This window comes from Meleagris gallopavo, chromosome 10 (genome assembly GCF_905368555.1).
Source record: "Meleagris gallopavo chromosome 10, MGAL_WU_HG_1.1, whole genome shotgun sequence".
Classification (NCBI taxonomy): domain Eukaryota; kingdom Metazoa; phylum Chordata; class Aves; order Galliformes; family Phasianidae; genus Meleagris; species Meleagris gallopavo.
Window position 1 is genome coordinate 6,645,954 of NC_139413.1, and position 18,355 is coordinate 6,664,308.

Here is an 18,355-nt window from a genome sequence, read left to right on the forward strand (position 1 = left end):
TTCCAGAGTGAAGGAGAGGTGGATGGATTCAGGGCTGTGAGCCATGTGCTGAGGTGCTGTGGGCTTGAGGTCCTTGCTGCCAGCAGCAGGGTGTGGGATGTGGGCAGGATGCTCTGGTTTTGAGCAAAGTGCACCCTATGGGGTTGTTTGGTGGCCAAGAGTTCCTACTGATGCTCTCCAGGCTTCATATAAAAAAGGGAAGTAAATTCATGGCAAAGATACCTCTCATAATAAAACATAAACCCTTGATTCTGGATGGGAAGAATCTGTTTAGGGGCTGTAATTGCTACTTTTGCAGTCAGGCTTTAGCTGCTGGGGTTTAGAAAGCGAGTGCTGCCTCTGCCTGTGGCTGCATCGCGGGGCTTAATTCCTGGTTGCATAAGGCTGTCCTGCACTGCCACGGCACATGATGAGCAAGCCAGCTGTTTGATGTTTATTTTTATATCCCCTCTCTTTGCGTGTCCTCATGGCATCAGCTGCCAGGTCCTGCACTGTCACCATCTGCCTGCCCACAGGATCCATGCAGGGCTGAAGGTGGGCTCAGCACGTGCTGAGGAGAGCTTGTTGTGCTCTGCACCCAGGTGGGCTCTGTGCAGCAGTGGTAGGGGTAAAGCGTGCTGGTGCTGGTTGGGGGCAAAACTCAGGGTTTTGTACAGTTCACACTTCTTCATCTTGATTAATTAATGAGATTAATCTGGCTCTTTCTTGCAAGTGGGAATGCTGTGAAGAATGAGACAATGGGTATAGATCCTTGTTTCCCTTTCTATGGTAGGAAACTTGAGCTCTGCAGCATCCAACAGGCTTCTGAACCATGTGCAGCGTACAAAGGACTGCCCCATTTTAGTCATTCAAGCTATTATAGGGTTTTCCTATAAGAAAGCCTCTTATTCTGTGAAACAGAAAGGATGCTCACATGAGGACCGGCTGAAGAAGCAAAAGTGACACAGGAGGGGAAATGTGACCGCTGTCTGCAAGCCATGCTGCAGGGCAGGGGCAGACAGAAAGCAAGGCTGGGAAATTTAGGGCAACTGCTCTTTGTGGGGAGGGAGAGGGCTGGGAGGGTGGGACGAGAGCCGTTGCTTGAAGCACTTTGGGTATGGTGGGTAAAATGCTGGGCTGTGCGTGGGTGCAGCAGGGCAATGTGAGGCTGTGAGGTTCCAGAGCTGTCAGTGACATGCAAATAGGGCTAACCCGCTGTTTCTCTCCATGCAGTACATAGGCAGCCTGGATGTACCACGGCCAAACAGCAGGGTGGAGATCGTGACAGCCATGCGGCGGATCCGGGTGAGTGCTACAACTGAGCTCCTTCCTTCCTTCCCCTTGAGGTGAGGGTCACAGCCCTCCTCTTCCCACAGCTGCAATCTTCCCCTGCTCCCGCACTGAGATGAGTGCCTGGTGCAGGGTGCATCGCTGGCACCAGTACAATCAGAGGGGTGCTGGTGTTCTTTCCGGTTCCAAAGCAGCAGCATATGGCTTGTAGGAGAGGTACGTTTGTTTTCTCCTGCTGGCCTAAGAGTGTGACATTTTGGATGCTGGATGCCAGCAGGTCCGTGCCCTGTAAATGGCTATGTGCAAATGGAAGCTCTGAGTTCAAGTGACCAGCAGCACATGGGTGAGCTGCAGGCCAGCCAGCAGCAGGCTCACTTGGTGGCGAGCAGATCAGGGGATGTCAGCTGGCTCTGAAGTCATCAGGGTTCCCAAAATAGGGACAACCAGGATGCTGGGCTCTTCAGTCACATAATGCTTGGCCAGCAGCCACCGGAGCAGCTCTTCCTCTGCTCCCCTCCTGCAGAATGTGTGGCTGGGAAGTCTCCAGCCTCTCTCAGAGGGGTCTGGCATCGTGGCACAGATTTTTAGTTTCAAATTTTGGTATGTAAATAGCCCATGGGCTTTTCCTGCATGCGCTCCTGCACATTGCCCTGCCTGCCCAGTGGCTGGGAGGTGTTTATTTGGCGTTAGGTTTGCTCACCTTGGTTCTGAGCTGGGTTGAGGATGTCTTACACCATCGGGAGCTCTGCAAGGCTCATGGGCAGCTGTTTTCTCTTCCTTCCTTCAAGTTCCCTGGGACCACCATTGTCCTGGGAAACGACACCTGGGATCCAGCCTCTGAAATCAGCAGCTCAGCCCCAAAGTTTCACAGCTCTACATCAGCATGAGAGGACAGGCACAGAGAGAACAACTTTGAGAACTTCAGTAATCCCCCCATGTTTAAGAACAAAACAAAGCATCTCTTGTTGACCTATATGAACAAACTTAAGCACAGCCTAAATAATGTGTAGATGAAGCTCTGGATGATGGAAGGAATGCAGATTAAGGTAAAATAATGACTTCTTGTGATGAATGATGTGTTTGAAACATGCACTCGAGCTGCCTTGGTGCAGCATAACGTGGGACAGATGCAAGTTGTCAGAAAGACATGAGCTTGCAGGTGTGATGTGCCAGAGGGACTGGTGCAGAAGTCCATGGGCACTCTGTGCGGCAGCGGGCGCCCTGGGGAGGACACCCTGGGAGCCCCCATGCGCTGCCAGAGGACACGGGAGCACTGCTGGGGCTGGCTGGGCTGCAGCATCCTGGTGGGATGTCCCCCGACCTGGGGGGCACGCCGGACGCGCATAGCACGCATTGCTGGCATTCCTGCTGCCTGTGTGCTCCCTGCTCCCCCGCAGAGGCAGCCGTGCAGCGGAGCCAGATGCACTCCGAGAGCTCGGCTCTGTCTGTTTTGTGGAGCTGGATCAAGAGGGGTTTTATATGGGGAAACTGTGCAGATGGTGAGACTGATCTATGGGTGGCAACCCTGGCAGTGGGTTGGAACTGGGTGATCTTTGAGGTCCCTTCCAACACAAGATTCTACGATCTTTGGCCACATGTGCAGCAATAAATACAGGAGGCCAGGGCTAGTTTTCCTGGCAAGCAGCTGGGTTTATGTATCTGCTGCTGAGCCCTTTTTCCTCCTCATCTCCAAACAGGGTGGCCTGTGCACTCGAAGCAATCACAACACCGTCCTAACTACATAGGCTCAGAGTTGCAGAAGATTGGAGTTGAAAATAGCCAAACAAGATACAAACACACTTCTTTTTCCTTTTCTTTTTCCCAGGATGGTTGAGCACAACCAGAAGTGTATGGGTTTTTAATGCAGCCATGATGTAAGCATACACAAATGCCTTCCGCCCGGTGCTCCTGGCATGTTTCCAGTGCAGCCATGTTACCTGGCACAGTCATTCCAGACAATTTCCTCTCCTCTTCTTTGCTGCATGGGTTGCTGAATGTGGCTTTAATCCAGGTTTTCTCTGGTTCCAGAAAGGATGAAATCTTATATAGGCACTGTAAAAATTGCTTCTGCGGAGGTCTTCTGCAAGCCTGTTGCTGGGAAGTGTCCAGCAGGTTCAAAAAGTGGAGGCATTTCAGGCATTTTAAAGCTTAACTCCTCCAGACCTCCTGCTCTGCCAGGTACATCTGATTTTGTGTGATTTCTGCTTTGCATAGCCGAGCTTTATTTTAGCAAACTGGCAAAGTTTCTGAATTTCAACAAGCTTGCTGAGAGCAGAATTTTTCATCCTTTGAAAGCTACATGCACAGTTGGACTGGTGAGAAAATTGCTGCGTGTGGCCACTCATTTGCACAGAGCCCACAGTGTAATTTGCAGCTCATTTAATTAGCGTCTTTCTGAGATATACCTGTTAGCACCGCGGCGAGTTTCTAAGCGTTAGGCCACTCATCATGTCTTGCTTGACAAAAGGGAGGAAAGAATGCGAGCAGCACAAGCACTGCAGTCTGTGCGGTAACAGGGAGCGGTCTGGGGTGGGCTGCAGGTCCTGTGGGGGATGTGCGATGGGCTTGGGCTCAACGGGGGCTGGGAGAAAAGCACAGCACTGGGAGCAGGGTGAGCTATTAGAGCTAATAGCTTCCCATCGTTATCCCAGATGTAGAAGGTTGAGTTCTATTAGATCTGGGAGGAACGGGTGGGATATCTGTAGCAATCGCCATTTATGGGATTAAAGAGGGTAAAGGTGAACTTACTGATTTTCCCTGGCACCGCTTAGCTTTACACTGAAACAACCTCCCACTTACTTCAGACCCTGCCCTGGTGGCACCGCTGGGCACATGCTTGTGGAATGACTCGTGAGGATGCGATTGCATGTATTGGGTAAGGAGCAGCACCATGCTCTCTTGGTGAGACCTTGGTAAGGTGCTGGAGGACTTGCTGGAGATGCTTCATTAGTCTGTCCCTCCCTACCCGCTTTGGCTGATCCCGTGTTGCTACTGATATGCAGTCACTGAGGGGAAAGGCTGTGCTCTGTGTCACATAACATGACATCCCTGGGTGCTCGCTGGGCCAGGCTCACTCTTACCTTTCCTGTGCATTAGAAAAGTTCCTAATGTTAGACTTCTTAGAACTGTCTCATTTTCTCTGTGAGATCATTCTGCTTTCTGTATCTCAGAGATTCCAAAACTGCTGCAGGAGCACTGCAGAAAATAAGGTTGAGAGGGATGTGCCGAGATGGGGTTGATTTGGGGCTTCAGCTTGTCCTGGCGTCTCCCAGCAGGCGCAGCGCAGAGCTGGGCTTGTCCCATTGCTCCAATCCCCAGGAGTTTCTATGACTCATCGCACCCATGGCTTTGCTTTTGAGATTTACTTCTGGTTTCCTGCAGCATGGAATTTTCCTGTGGGTTTCGGAATAAACCAGGGCTTTCAGCTTACTGCCACGGTGACAGCTCTGTGCCCCTGGGAGGGCGCTAGGTCTGGCTGCTCCCTTGTGCTGACTGCTGAAGCCTGCACAGCATGGAGCTGGGCAGAGCAGATGTGGGCAGCCCCCACCTCTGTGCAGGTGTCTGCATGGCAGAGATGCCTTACCTGGCTCCTGCTGTGCAAGTGAGGGCTCTGGGGAGGGAGAGGTTGGGCAAAGCAAAACAAAGAGCAAAAAAATCTCATGAGGAAGAGGTCGGGATCAAGCACTACTTTATATCTGTTTGACGGATGAGAAACTGTGGCTTAGGAAGAGGAAGGGATTTGTCAGGCTTATCCGAGCTAAAATCAATGTTTCAAATGCTGCTCTTGTGCATGATCCTTTCTGCTCTTGTGCTTCTCTGCTGGTCCTCAAAGGCCTAGAACTGCTCCGTTTAATCTGCTGGCATGTTCCCTGCTGTGTCACCTATGTATTGCTGCACGGAGCTGCAGCCCTGCAGACACCTGCTCTGGGCAGTGCCAGGCAGAGCAGGGCTGTTGGACAAGCTGAACAAACGGAGTGTGGTTCAGCCCCTCTTACTTGAGTCTGGGAGCCTGATGCATATTCTTTTTGCTTCCTTCTAACCTCTTTCCTAATGCTTCATCCAAGTGCGTTATAAAACAGGTGATATTTCATCAGTTATATCAGTAGGGATTCCCACAACACTATGCTGTGAGATAATTTCACCTTTCTGTGTGGCTGCACATTCTTTTTCACACACCTAGGACCCTGTTATCCTTATTGCAGCAGCAGCATGGCAGTAGAAGCTCAGCTCGCTGTCCTTTCTGCTGGATGACACTTACTGATGTCTGATAGCTATTTTTTTTTATAGATTTCTGCATCTTTTGTATTCTGTTTCTGTTCCTTTTCCTTTGGGAAGCGGCTTAGACTTTGCCATATAAAATCAAGCTGAAATGAATAGACACCAAGTTCACTTGACCTGGATATCAAATATGCTGTTTTCTTCCAGACCCACATAAAAATAAGCGTTGTCCTCTCACTGTTGTGGGGTTTACTGGATAACAGTGGCTTCTGTCAGTTTTCTGTCTATTGTTCTTTCACTCTGGAATCCAGTGGTTAGTGGATTGCACCCCCTCGGGGCTGGGCTGTACTGCTGTTTTAGATAACATTTGTCAAATTGCTTGCAGAGATGGAAATTGAAAGATATTCTTTAAATTTCTCAGCCAGCCTGATGCCTTTGTGTGGTACACCTCTAATTTTATTGGGATAGCTGAGGATCTCATTTTGCATAGGACTATTATTGCTGTGGAGAGTTGTGCTGCCATCCTTTTGGTTTGCATTCAATCCCACATTGACTGCATTCTAACAGCCCAAAAGCTTGAAACCTTTGTTAACTCAGAGTTTTTTCAAGGATCTGAGTCTATAATTCTTTATAAAACTCTCTGAAGGATGGTAATCAGGCTTGCTGATTTTAAACATAGAGTTTAGTGGAAGGTTTTTAATACCTGCATTAGTTATTGCTGAATAGGAGCCAGGAAACAAATGTGTGATATGAATAATTGCCTTTTTTGTCCAGTTACAAACCAGAAATGTTGTTGAGCACCGTTACCATTTAATGAGACCCACAGGGCTGGCTTGCTTCTGATGCACTAAGCATTTAATGCTACTGCTTATTCAGTCTTTATTAATTGTCTGAATTTCGTAATTGCTGATTTAGTTACATTATTACCAGCCTGCTTCCTTTTGGTTTGTCATTGCTTTTCTGCCTGGCCGTTCTCATCTGCTTTCCACGCTGGAGTTGCTCAAGCTTTTTTATGCAATTTGGTGCAGTAAAACAGGCAAATGAATGAATCCTGTGTCACAGCCTGGGCTGCAAACCTTGCTGTGCTCAGACTGCTCCCTGCATCGACACCTCCCTGCAGCACTGGGCACGTTCCTCTTGTTGCCCCATTTTTCACCAGTGCCGAGGTGGAGGTGGGATGGGCACACTACAGTGGTGCCAGAGATGCTACCCAGCAGTTGCCTCGGGGCCTGCCTTGGAAAGCATGTTGGTAAGGAAGCAGAGTGCCAATCTCTTTGAAAGGTGCTCGCCAGGCATTTCCTGACTCTTCCCATGGCGAGCTGGATGAGGCTGAGTTTCTGCAGAGCTGCTCAGGGCAGCCCAGTGCTCTCAAACATGCCAACCAGCACAGCCCTGCTCTGCAGAAACCACACCGTGCCTGTGGTGCCTTTGATCCGAGGACTGCCTGCTGTCAGCCATCTCCAGCATCTCACTGCATGTCTGCACCAAGATGGCGCCCACGTGGCCGCCTCCTCACGGCCTCCTCACAGTCTCCTCCTTGCAGGCTGTGCTGCCAGCCCTCGCCCGTCAGTTTTAACCCAGGCCTCAGCACAGCTCTATCCCAACTGGGCACATTGTCTGTCTTCAACGTGTTCCTGCAGTTTGGAAGAACTAATGAGCAGCTAATTAAAAATGCCACAAATTCCAGTCAGATATGGGGTTTCCAAAGAATGTGCTGCCGCTGCTTATTTTAGCAAGAGATGATAAACACTAAAATGGGTATGGCTCGTTGCTGGAGTTGTGTCTGCAGAGTTGGACTGAGCTCTGCTACAAGAACAGCATGTACTGGGGCATCCCGCTGCCTTCCACACTGTCCCTCCACTGCGAATCCCCTACAGATGCAGTGTGCTTTCTCCTCCTTTCCCTGCACCCAGGGCAGTGGATGCAGTGCCTGTGGCCATGCAGCCTGGTTGTTTGCAACCAGTCAAACCAGTATCCCGCATTGGTGGTGGGACGCTCGCTCCTGGCCTTGGCTGCTGGTTTAACTTCTATCAGCTCTGATTTCTCATGAAACTTCTCGGGTTGAAGGGGTACCGCAGGGTGTTAGCTTGGCTAATGGAAGTCAGGAGCAGAGGGGAAGGCTGAGGGAGCTGATGGAGGCAGCTGTATGGTGGGGAACAGCAAACTGAGCAGACGGAATTTATTGTGAAATAGTCAGTGTTACTGGGACACCTATTTTGTGTGGTAAATGGTATGCTACGATCCAGGCTTGTTGTAAAGCAGCCGCCCTAACTCTGCTCTGCTGCTGTCGCAACACGGGTATTTTTAGACTGATTCCCATTTGTACCCGTCAGTACACGCGGCCCTCACAGACGGTTACTGAAATTAAGCCTGAAGTTGGATGGGAATATAGGCAGTGACCTTGTCAGCACACACCACAATCACAGCTCGCTTCAGATGCACACGTGCACCGTGGAGCTGCATTTTTCCATATGTGCAGATCTGCTGATTTGTGGAGGAGCTTTGCCAAGCAGCACCAACCCAAGAACCAGCTCCCCGTGCCTTGTTACTCCTCCTTCCACATTACCTTTGGATAAAGCGTGGCCAGTGGCAAAACCCAACCCCTGCACGCACCGGTGGGAGCCCTGCCGAGCGTCTCATCTGCAGGAGAGCCATGCAGGATGTTTTTGTGCAGGCAGGCTTCCTGGCACACCCAGACGTGCGTCTGTGTGCGTGGGGGGACACACGGCGTTCGTCCCTGAGCGCTCTGCAGTGCTGCATGCAGGGACGTGCCCCTGCTCACTAACGTGACCTGCGCGGCGTTGCACTGCCGGGCTCTGCTGGGAGAGCACTGCTGTGTGCAGAGGGATGGGGCTTGTTGGGTTGGGTGTGCAGCAGGAATTCTTGGGCTTCTGGAGCTGTGGAGCCTTAAACTTACCCTCAGCTGTTGTTTGGTAATGAGTTAATTGTTCTTTAGGAGGTCGTTACCAGACTGGGGAAGGCTTCGCAAAGCTGCTGCTGCTCTCTCCTTCGTTGCCTTGAGCTGGCATTGGGCTGAAGCTTAGCTTGTGTTCTGCTGGCTGGGACAGCAACAGCTCGCTGCGTTTAGGTGCTCTTCCATCAAAGAATTTTCCATCTGGCTGTACCCTGCTAGTGCAGTCCGACTGCAGAGAGTTCCCAGTAATCCTTCCCCTTCTGATGGAGGACACCGGTGGGCAGATTTAAATCCGTACCCACTGCAGTAGATGGGTTGGACTGAAATGAGAGCACTAACCACTAAGCAGGTTAGTCTTTTTCAGAGTGTGGGGTGATGCTGAACCTAGTGAGGCCCCATCTCCCTTCTTTAGCATCCGATCTGCCCGACATAGCGCATTGGTAGAAGTTTCCTTGCACTTTTGCTGTGTAGGAACAGTGAGATGAGGACATACAACACATTTATTTCTAGGGGGGCTGAGATTTTCATGCTTTTCACACGTACCCTCTCACTCAAGGCGTGTACATAATTTTACTCCAAACTGACAAGGTTACATGCGCTCTCTATTAAGTAACATACATCAGTCTGTTCTCAAGAAAGGGCACTTCTAATACTCTGCCAGCAGAAATGTGTTGTGCAATGATGCATACACCAGCTGGCATTATTTTCCTTCTAAGAGCATGTCTTTGAAGATATTTAAACAGCAAACTCTGCATGAAGGACAGATGTTGAAAATAGACTCCCACCAACCTGAGGTCAGAGCTAAGGCTCTTGTGTTCTGATATTCAGAAAAATACGTTTATTTTCCAAATGAGAAGATAAACATGTTGGTTTTGTTTGGTTTTGTTGGTTGTTTTTTTTTTTTTTTTTTTTGCTGGGAACTATAAAATTAAGGGTCAGTCTTTATTCACTTGTTTCATAGCTGCTTAGAGCTTACAAGACATCTAATACAGTTTTTTCATGAGTGAGACATCCTTGGGTTTTGTCTTGAATGTGCCAAGAATTCAGATAGCTAAACACAACTTGTAATATTATGGGTATTTCAAAATCTGGAGTTGTACCCAAGAGGGGTAAGGCAGCCGTGTAGAAGGTGCAAAAACCATTACACCTTCTCTGTGAGGAAGCAGCCAGCTAAGGGGGTGGTGGGGAAGCTGCAAAAACCCTCTTTCATCCTTCCCTGCTTCATGATGAGTCCTGTATCTTTTCTTTATGAAACAGTAGGCTGGGCTTCATCTCTGCACTGGAGATGTGTAGCAGAGCTTATACTCCTTGTTTACTCAGTGGTGGGAAATGTGGTTTTCCTCCTGCAGCAGCCCCGTGCAGTGCCATGAGCACTGCTTTCCCCATGTAGGATCCTACAGCTCGTGGTGATGTGAGGTAGCTGGCACTGGTGCAAGCATGGATGTCAATGTGCTGCATGCCCGCTGCATGCCTGCTGTGTGTCCTGGTGGTGCTCCCCAGCTCGCTGCATGCAAAAATAACCCTACTTGTTAGCAGCTCAGGCTCTGCCAGAGGGCAGGGAGAGGAGGCGATAAGGTTGTGTCCCATCCCTGGGCAGGGTGCAAATTATCTTCTGGGTCAGCGCAGGCTGATCCCTGTGCGGGTTGGGATAAAACAAAACCCTGCTCATTTGAACTGTTGCACCATGAGCCAGGAGGACTGGGCAAACCCTGCCTGGTTCTGAGTTCACCTCTTACAGTTTCTGTGACTCACATCTCGCTCAGATGATCTGCACAACCTGGTGTTTTCTTCGACCCTACACATAGCTATTGCTTGGGGTGAAATCCGTTCGGTTTGAGGCATCAAAGCCTTGTGAGAAGGGCAGAAGAAATTGCATGCTGTGGTTATGAGCAGGGCAAAGTGGCTCCCGAATGGTGCTGGCGTTCCTACTTGCTCTTCAGAGCAGCGTGTTTGGGCTCTTCTTGCTCTGCTGCTCATTCCCACTGGTGCACTCCCTTCCTCCTAGCTCTATTTCTACCAACTGGGGGTCTCTTCCCCAGCATCACCCACAGCCTTTGTGCACACGGACAAGTTTATGTGGGCTGAGGGCAGGTCCAGCTGGGCACCTGTTGCAATTGCAGCATGCATTGAATCACTCAGACTTGCCAGCACTGCGCTGGGGCAGCTTTGGGTGGTGATGTCAGCTGTGCCCTCCTGACCCACTCCCTCCTCCCCTGGAATCTCTGCACCTTGGACTGAGAAGCATGCATCAGAGAGGAGGGCAAACTGAGTTGCTGTTTTATTGAATTCTCTTTGTCACCGATTCATTATTAAATTATGGTTAGCGTCTCATTAGAGAGCCCCAATGGGCATGAATTCATTAGTGTTTTATTGGTTAGAGCTGTGCTTCATTACGTGGGAAACGTATCCCAAAGAGTGTCTGTGCTCATCGGAGTGCTGCACTAATGAACCTGGGCTGGATTGGATGTGGCATAGTTCTGAAGAGCGTGGCTCAGGTTTGCAGGGGAGCTTCACGCTCGCCTCAGTATCGGGATCAAGAGCCAGATTTATGGGAGCAAATCTGACTGCTCAGCCCTTTGGAGAATTTGCTTTCTTAGCTGCTTCCAGTTCATGCTGGATCTTTGCCACGAAGGGATTTGGCTGCAGCACGGCCCGGGCAGGATGCTTGCCTTGAGGCGGGCAGGCAAGGGATGAGCCCAGGCAGTGCCCTCACCAGCAGCCCCAGTAGGGTGAGGCACAGGGAACCCTTCCCCAGCACCTGCATAGCCATTCTGCCCCATACAGCCCGAGCCAGGATTTGGTAACACCTTTGCTGAATCCTACTCTGTCTGCTTTGCTTTCCTGGGGCTGTTACTCACCCAAAGCCCAGGCTAAAAATAGTCTCTCTAACCCTGAGCTGTTTTTCAGGGTTGTTGTCTCTTCTGAGCACAGATTAATTAGCACTCAGGGTCACCCAGAACAGCAAACTTTGGCTCCAGAGCTCGGCAGCATGGCATGGTGCTGCTGATCAATGAGCAGCAGGACCTGTAAGTCAGACTGAAGTGGTGAGGGCTGTACTCAGTTCTGCAACTCCCCTGCTTGTGAGAGGTGACCCTTGGAAACTGGCTCCAACGGGCTCCTTGCTGAGAGACCTGCTGCTGCACCATGGGAGCAGGACACAGCCCTGCAAGCAGCTGGCAGGCAGGCAGGGGATGTAGAGTCTGTCTGTAGCCTGAGCTTTGATTTCTGCAGCCCACAACTGTGGCTTTGGAGCGTATGGGCTCGTCCAGCCTGCCTGCTCTGTGCACTGGGACAGGCAGAGCTGCATCACCCCGTCAGGTGCTTTTCTGAGTCATCTGCCTCCCTCGTCCCTGTCAGTCACTTCCAAATGGCTTTGAGGAATTGTATTTTCAGGTCTTTTATCATTGGATCGCCGGTCAGGGCCAGAAGCGTTTGCTGCCTGCTGGCTTCTGGCTGCCAGAGCTGATGCATCATGCAGTGCTGGAAATGTCACACAGAGCCTCAGCAGGACCCAAGGCAGGGCTCGGCTGCTGCTCCCTTTTCAGCAAGGCTGGCTAATGAACAAGTTCATTAAATCCCTCTTCCTTGAGTGCAGGATACAGGGATGCTGTGCCACGGGGACACTGGGTACCAGTGTCAGTGGTGGGGAGGTTCTGTGATTCTGCAAAACCCTGCAGCAATGGGAGCAGATGGATGCTTCATGAGGACAATTGCTGGCCAAGCACCTCCTGTTCCCTGGCACCCGGCAGGGCCACAAGAGTGTGTGTGGTCCTACTGAGCCACAAAATGCTGTGGTTTTATCCCCAAAACTTCCAGCCATAGCTTTAGCAAAAGGCAGCCCTCAGGACTTTGCTCAGCCTGAATTAACACCTGACCTATTCACCCTGCCCAAGCCCTCGGTGCTTGTAGGGCTCTGCATGCAGGAGAGGTTGGGTTTGGGGGAATCGTGTTCTCTCCCTGTAGCTGGCCTGGAGTTTTGTGTTTAGCCACTGATCTTTGGAAGTTCCTGGGTTTTATTTCCCATCCAGTGATTTCTAATTGAAGTGGGTAATCGCATTATGCTGTCTCCCCCGGCGAGGTTCACTGAGTCCTTAGCAGTCATCTCTGATTTTACACTGAGCCCCCCAGAACTGTGCTTGGCGTAGTGTTTCTCCTTCCCGAGTTCAAGCTGGGGGAGGGGTTGGGGAATTGCCCCTCAGAGCTTCCCAGAAGGACTAATTTGGCCTCTCTCTACAGTATGAGTTCAAAGCCAAGAACATCAAGAAGAAGAAGGTGAACCTCGTCGTGTCGGTGGACGGCGTGAAGGTCATTCTGAAGAAGAAGAAGAAGGTAGGCAGCCCCAGACCAAGGTGGCAGTGCTGGGGACCTGCAGGGTGTGCAGTGAGATGAAATCCATGGATTCCCAGGAATCTGGAGGCCCCTGGCTGTGCTTTGGGCAGGAAGCACTTTGGCTGCGCGAGGCTTTTTGACTGCACACTGGGCAGGTCATCTGCTGGGGCTGCAGTGCAGCAGCAGGACTACAGCAAGCACTGCCCCAGCACTGCCTCTGCCCCATTCTCAATCACGAGGGCAGCATCTGACGTACTCATTTTCAGCTTTTTTCCTTGCAGAAAAAAGAATGGGCCTGGGACGAGAACAAAATGCTCGTCATGCATGATCCCATTTACAGGTAAGATCACTTGGGGATGGCACAAAGGCTCTGATTTGCCACACCAGCACCCTGGAGACTGAGCTGAGCCCCGAGTGTGCAGTGATAGCTGCTGGGTCCGTGCTCAGCTGGGAGCAGGCACACTCCTGCAGGAAAACCTCTGCTGAGTTCTGCAGGACAGCCGGGCCAGGTGCCACTAAGCTCCTTTTAATGATCCCAATTAGAGCAATAATGCTGCACCCTGCTGGGGAAGGGAGAGAGACCCGATGGCGGGGTGGCTCCACAGGCTGGTCTGGCTTGCTGTGCACTCCCAGCATCCACCCAGTGGGCTGGCTGGGGTAGAGGAGACCAGCACATCAGAAAGGAACAGAGGTTTTGTTCCTGTGGGTCTTCTGCAACCTGGGACCTCTGGTGCTGCCATGGGGGCTGAACAGAGAAATCCCTGTGTTGTCTTCATGAAGTGTTTGCCGCTGCTGAGTCAGCAGAGCGTTTTTTTTTTCACCCTAGGTGGAACCACTGCCAAAAAATAATTTCTGCTGGGCGTTAGCAGGGCTGTGCTGCAGAGGCTGGGCAGCTGCCAGCACCCAGAGCGTGCCCTGTGAGACTCTGGCTGTGGCCTTGCTGGCATCCTGGGCACTGTGGGTAGCGTGTGTTGGAGGCAATGTCCTCCCCTTCCTTTCTGTCCTTGCAGGATATTCTATGTGTCCCATGACTCGCAAGACCTAAAGATCTTCAGCTACATTGCCCGGGATGGGTCTAGCAACGTGTTCAGGTGCAATGTCTTCAAATCCAAGAAGAAGGTGAGGATGCTAGGAACACATCCCAGCGGGGTGGCTGGGCCAGGACTTGGAATCACGATGGTTTGCATTCTGAGCTGCAGTCGCAGTGGCGATGCGCAGAAAGCCGGGCAGCTGCTCACAATGGGCTGATGCCTCTGCTGCTCTCCCTCCTGCTGCAGAGCCAAGCCATGCGCATCGTGCGGACAGTGGGACAGGCGTTTGAGGTCTGCCACAAGCTGAGCCTGCAGCACACCCAGCAAAATGCAGACGGGCAGGAGGATGGGGACAGCGAGAGGAACGGGGACGATCTGGATGTCCCAGGTACCGTGCCGGGGTGAAGGGGCCACAGATCATTGCTGAGGTGGCTGGCAGACACCATCTGCAGAGCCTCTGTCTCTCTGTGAAGCTTGCTGCCGGCTGACACCTGCAGGGAACGGATTTGCATGGCAGTCTGTCCTGCAGTGCGGCGGGATCTTGCCCAGCAAGGAGCCTTCGCTAGGTGTTAACCTTCATCCTCGCAGACATCCCCCGTGCTGGGAGCCCATTAGCAGCGCTCTGGGCTCGGCTGGGTGCCCAAGTGCTCTCCGCTTCACATGCTACAAACACTTCCTCGCTGTTGCCAGGAAAGGGGCCAAAACAGGGACTGTCCCCACGTCCCCAAGCTTGTACCTGATGCTCAGAATTGTAAGAGAGGGGAGCGGGCGGCTGTTCTGCAAGAGATGGCTTGCACACCTGCAGCCTTCTTCAAGCCCATTTTAGGGGCCATTTGGGATGTCAGTAGGTCCTGCTGTCTGTCTGCATTCAGATTCCCCGTCCCCCACAGGGTGCAGGGTCCTCTGGAGCTGCCTGACCCTGCAGCAGTGCTGTCCTGAGGGGCTGCTGCTGGCCTGAGTGGCTCATTGTTTGTTTTTCCTCTGCACAATGTCCTGGCCTCGGTATGCAGCTCCCTGGGGATTTCTGAGCATCCGTCCTTTTTGTTTTCCCATAACCTCTTGTTTACCTTCAGCTTTCTGTGTCTCCTGTTCTCGATGGCCAGCCCCAAATCCAGGGCTTTTGGCTGCTGGTCCCTGGGTGTGTTCATCTGTGAGCCCTGCCTCTGGCAGCCACAGAAGCACAGCCATGGAAATATGATGTGCGATTCCCCAGCCTGTGGGGGACATGCACTGCTCTGGGACACAGCATCTGGGGAGCACTAAGGAGCACTGCAAGGGACTTCGGCTTAAACGGGACATTAATGTGCTTGGGTAGCTCCTGCTGGGGGAAATGCAAGTGAGCGGAGATCAAACGGACGGGGCAGCTGAGGATGGGGGTACAGGGAATGATGGGGGAAATGCAGGGTTCCAGTGCTCACCCCCAGCTGTGCCCTGCTGTCTCACAGCCTGCCGCCTCACTGCTGCAGAGCGGGCAGCCACCTCAGCTGAGGAGACCGACATTGATGCTGTGGAGCTGCCGCTGCCCGGGGCTGACATCCTCGACTTCAGCCGCGGCGTCACGGACCTGGATGCTGTGGGCAAGGAGGCGAGCGGTGACACCAAGGTGTGTGGGTCCTTCTGGGAGCCTGGGGGTCAGGAGGGATTTTGCAGCATTCCCGGCCCTCAGATCAAAGCTGTCTGCCGCTGCCCTTTGGCTCGGGGCTGGGTTGCATGGGCAGAGCACCGTACCAAAGCTCAGCCACATGGAAAGAGTTGGGGCAGAGCTGATAGGGATAGTTGTTTTTCTCGCACACCTCAAAAAAGGGTTATTTTTGAGACAGTGGAAATTTCCATGGGAAACGGCAGCCTTTTCCAAAACTTACTGCAATAATATTTGTGCTTTTGTCACAAGCCTGGGGGAACACGGGGAGGTCAGCGAGCCCGTCAGCTGGCCTCAGGCAAAAATTGTTCTCAGAGCTTTTCAGCAGGCCCCCCCTGCCTCAGCAAAGCGTGATTTACTTGGAATGCAGCAGCCTTATTCCTGGAAATTTCGGGGACTGCTCTGTGCCTGGCAACTCTCATGGCTGTGGAGGCACAGGGTTGCCCGTACTGACGTTGGTGTGTTGCAGGACTGCTTCCACCCTGAGGACATCCTGACCGCTTCGCCCAAGATGCTGCTGCCGTCGTCCACCCCGCTGCCTGACCTGGGCACACCTCTGTCCGCACACCACCAAATGCAGCTCCTGCAGCAGCTCCTGCAGCAGCAGCAGCAGCAGACACAAGTGGCTGTGGCACAGGTTTGTCCCAACACTGTTTTCTGGGGGCACAACATTGAAGCGTGGGGAAACCCATCGTGAGGCATGTGGCAAAATGCCAAACTGTGGCACTAATCCTGGCCAACCACAGCCAGCAGCTCACTCTGCCTGAGTTTTCCTCGTTTCAGCAGCTCTGGCTCCTTCACTTGACCAATGACCGTAGCTTTGCTTGTCCCCTGACACTTCCAGAGCTCTCTCCAACTGTTTATCTTTCACAGAATCAATAACAACCATCTGTCCATCCCCACCATGCCCACTGACCGTGTCCCCCAGTGCCACATATCCTCAACTCTTGAACACCTCCAGGGATAGTGACCCCACCACCTCCCTGGGCAGCCTGTGCCAATGCATCACCACTATTTCAGAGAAGAATTTTTCCTAATATCCAACCTGAGCCTCCCCTGGTGCAGCTTAAGGCCATTCAATTGGCCTGAGCAAGCAGCTCCAGAAGACTTTTTCCGGTTTTCTCCTCAGGCACTGATCCTTCTACAAGGGTCATGGCCTTGGGAAATGGCTCTCCCTTTGAAAGAGGAACCTGCATTTCTGAGGGTCCTCCACTCCTGCCCAAGCAGCAGGATATTGTTCATACAGGCAAAACCACATCCGTGTGGGACACAGACTTGTCACCTTTGGTAGTTCCCAATCTTTGTGGATCTGCAGACCTTTACAGTGCTGATTTCTTTTTCTTCCTACTTCCAGATTAAAAAAAATCTGAAGTAGTGTGTAGCTATCTCTTGGCTAGCTTGTGGGATGCCAGCCAGTGGCTCATCCTGCTTTCTCCAGGGGCTGACACCCTGCTCTGGAGCTCTGCCCACCTTGGCGTGGTTCTCGTCCCAGAGCTGTCACTTAGCTCCTCTCCAATCCATTCAGCGTGAGCTGTGCTGATTCAGTGTCACACTAATTTATTAATGAAAAAGTTATGTTCTGCTGTGTCAAATGCCCGTTAGATGACTGAACACATTACATCAACATCTCTGTTGACGGTACTTGTTATCTTCTCTCAAGAAATACCAAGCCAGTTTGTCTCTGAACACGGTGACTGGCACAGGCTTAATTCTTTACAAACAAACCAGTAGCTGTGCTGTGACAGCCAGGATCTGTATCAAACTGATGGGTCTGTAGCTGCAGGAACCATTCTGTAATTATCCTTGCCTGTAATTAGTTGGAGATGAAATATCATTTAGCTCCCTCGCTGACCAGAGAGACTTCTTTTTTAAGGTGCTTCCAGATACCTGTCCCTTGGCTTATGGCTCACTGTCCATGTGAGTGTTGTCCCTTTGGACTGGTGGCACAAGGCACTGCCCCTCTGCCAGCTGCAACACGTGGGCTCTGCTGGCTGCTTCTCTGCAGCACCTGAGCACCACCCTAAGCCCTGCTGCAGGCTTCTGCGATGCAGAGGGGAAAGATTTTTTCCAGGCTGATGCTGTCAGCACAGAGATTGCGCACCTGCTTAGCATTTAATTGCAATTCCACCACCGCCAGCTGCTGCCTCACCCAGCAGCGCTGTGCAAAGGGCTCCCTTGCATTCCCCACGGTCATTGAGTGTACTCCGATGTGATGGTGTGCCTCTTGTCCCTCAGGTCCACCTGCTGAAGGACCAGCTGGCTGCGGAGGCAGCAGCACGCCTGGAGGCACAGGCACGTGTGCACCAGCTCCTGCTCCAGAACAAGGACTTGCTGCAGCACATCTCGCTCCTGGTCAAGCAGGTGCAGGAGCTGGAGTTGAAGCTGGCGGGGAACAACACCAGTAAGCACTCCTGCCCCATCCTCTCACCTCACAGCTAGCTGGGAACTCACGGCACAAGGGGGTGTGTGGCTGGGGACCTTGCTGTGCACCCTGGCTCCGGAGAGACATTGGGCTTGGAGACATGGCATAGCACAGCACCAGTGCCCCTCTCGCAGAGGGTCCGTGGTAGGGTCCGTGGGGAACACATGGGTGTTACACCCCATTTTTTTGGTGCATTTCTAATGTTTTCTGGGGAGGTGGTGATATTAGTGCCCTTCTGGCCTGGCTTGTGCATGTGCAGCAGGACACCTGCATGCAGGATGGAGGGAGGTGTGGGGTGGCCATCACACATGTCCATTAGCTGTATGCCTGCTCTCCCCAGCAGCTGCATGTCTATGCCTGCTCTCTCCTTGCCACAAGAGACCCTCCTTGACCTTCTTCTCCAGTAGATGTGGCCATCAGCTCCCTGCAGGAGCCAGGGGAAGGCAGCTAGCTTTCCATCCTGGCTCTTTGCAGGCCAGAAGCTCCTGGCACACGTGCCACTGTCATCCGCGCATTTGAGGCTATGTGTCCGC

The 18,355-nt window shown here is 52.1% G+C and overlaps 1 protein-coding gene across 5 annotated transcripts in view; it reads left to right on the forward strand.

Annotated features, from left to right (window-relative positions):
• The window catches only part of NOS1AP (nitric oxide synthase 1 adaptor protein), a 31,290-nt gene that overhangs the window by 4,820 nt on the left and 8,115 nt on the right, over nt 1-18,355 (forward strand). For 2 of the 5 annotated variants that reach the window (XM_085232106.1, XM_085232110.1), the window contains exons 2-9: nt 1,213-1,284; nt 12,638-12,730; nt 12,997-13,070; nt 13,741-13,849; nt 14,008-14,149; nt 15,207-15,364; nt 15,870-16,037; nt 17,636-17,801. In XM_085232106.1, the coding sequence (XP_085088232.1) occupies nt 1,213-1,284; nt 12,638-12,730; nt 12,997-13,070; nt 13,741-13,849; nt 14,008-14,149; nt 15,207-15,364; nt 15,870-16,037; nt 17,636-17,801 (982 nt within the window). Of the gene's footprint in view, nt 1-1,212; nt 1,285-2,057; nt 2,316-12,637; nt 12,731-12,996; nt 13,071-13,740; nt 13,850-14,007; nt 14,150-15,206; nt 15,365-15,869; nt 16,038-17,635; nt 17,802-18,355 lie in introns of those variants that run through there. The other 3 variants (XM_085232108.1, XM_085232109.1, XM_085232107.1) reach the window with 3 other exon arrangements.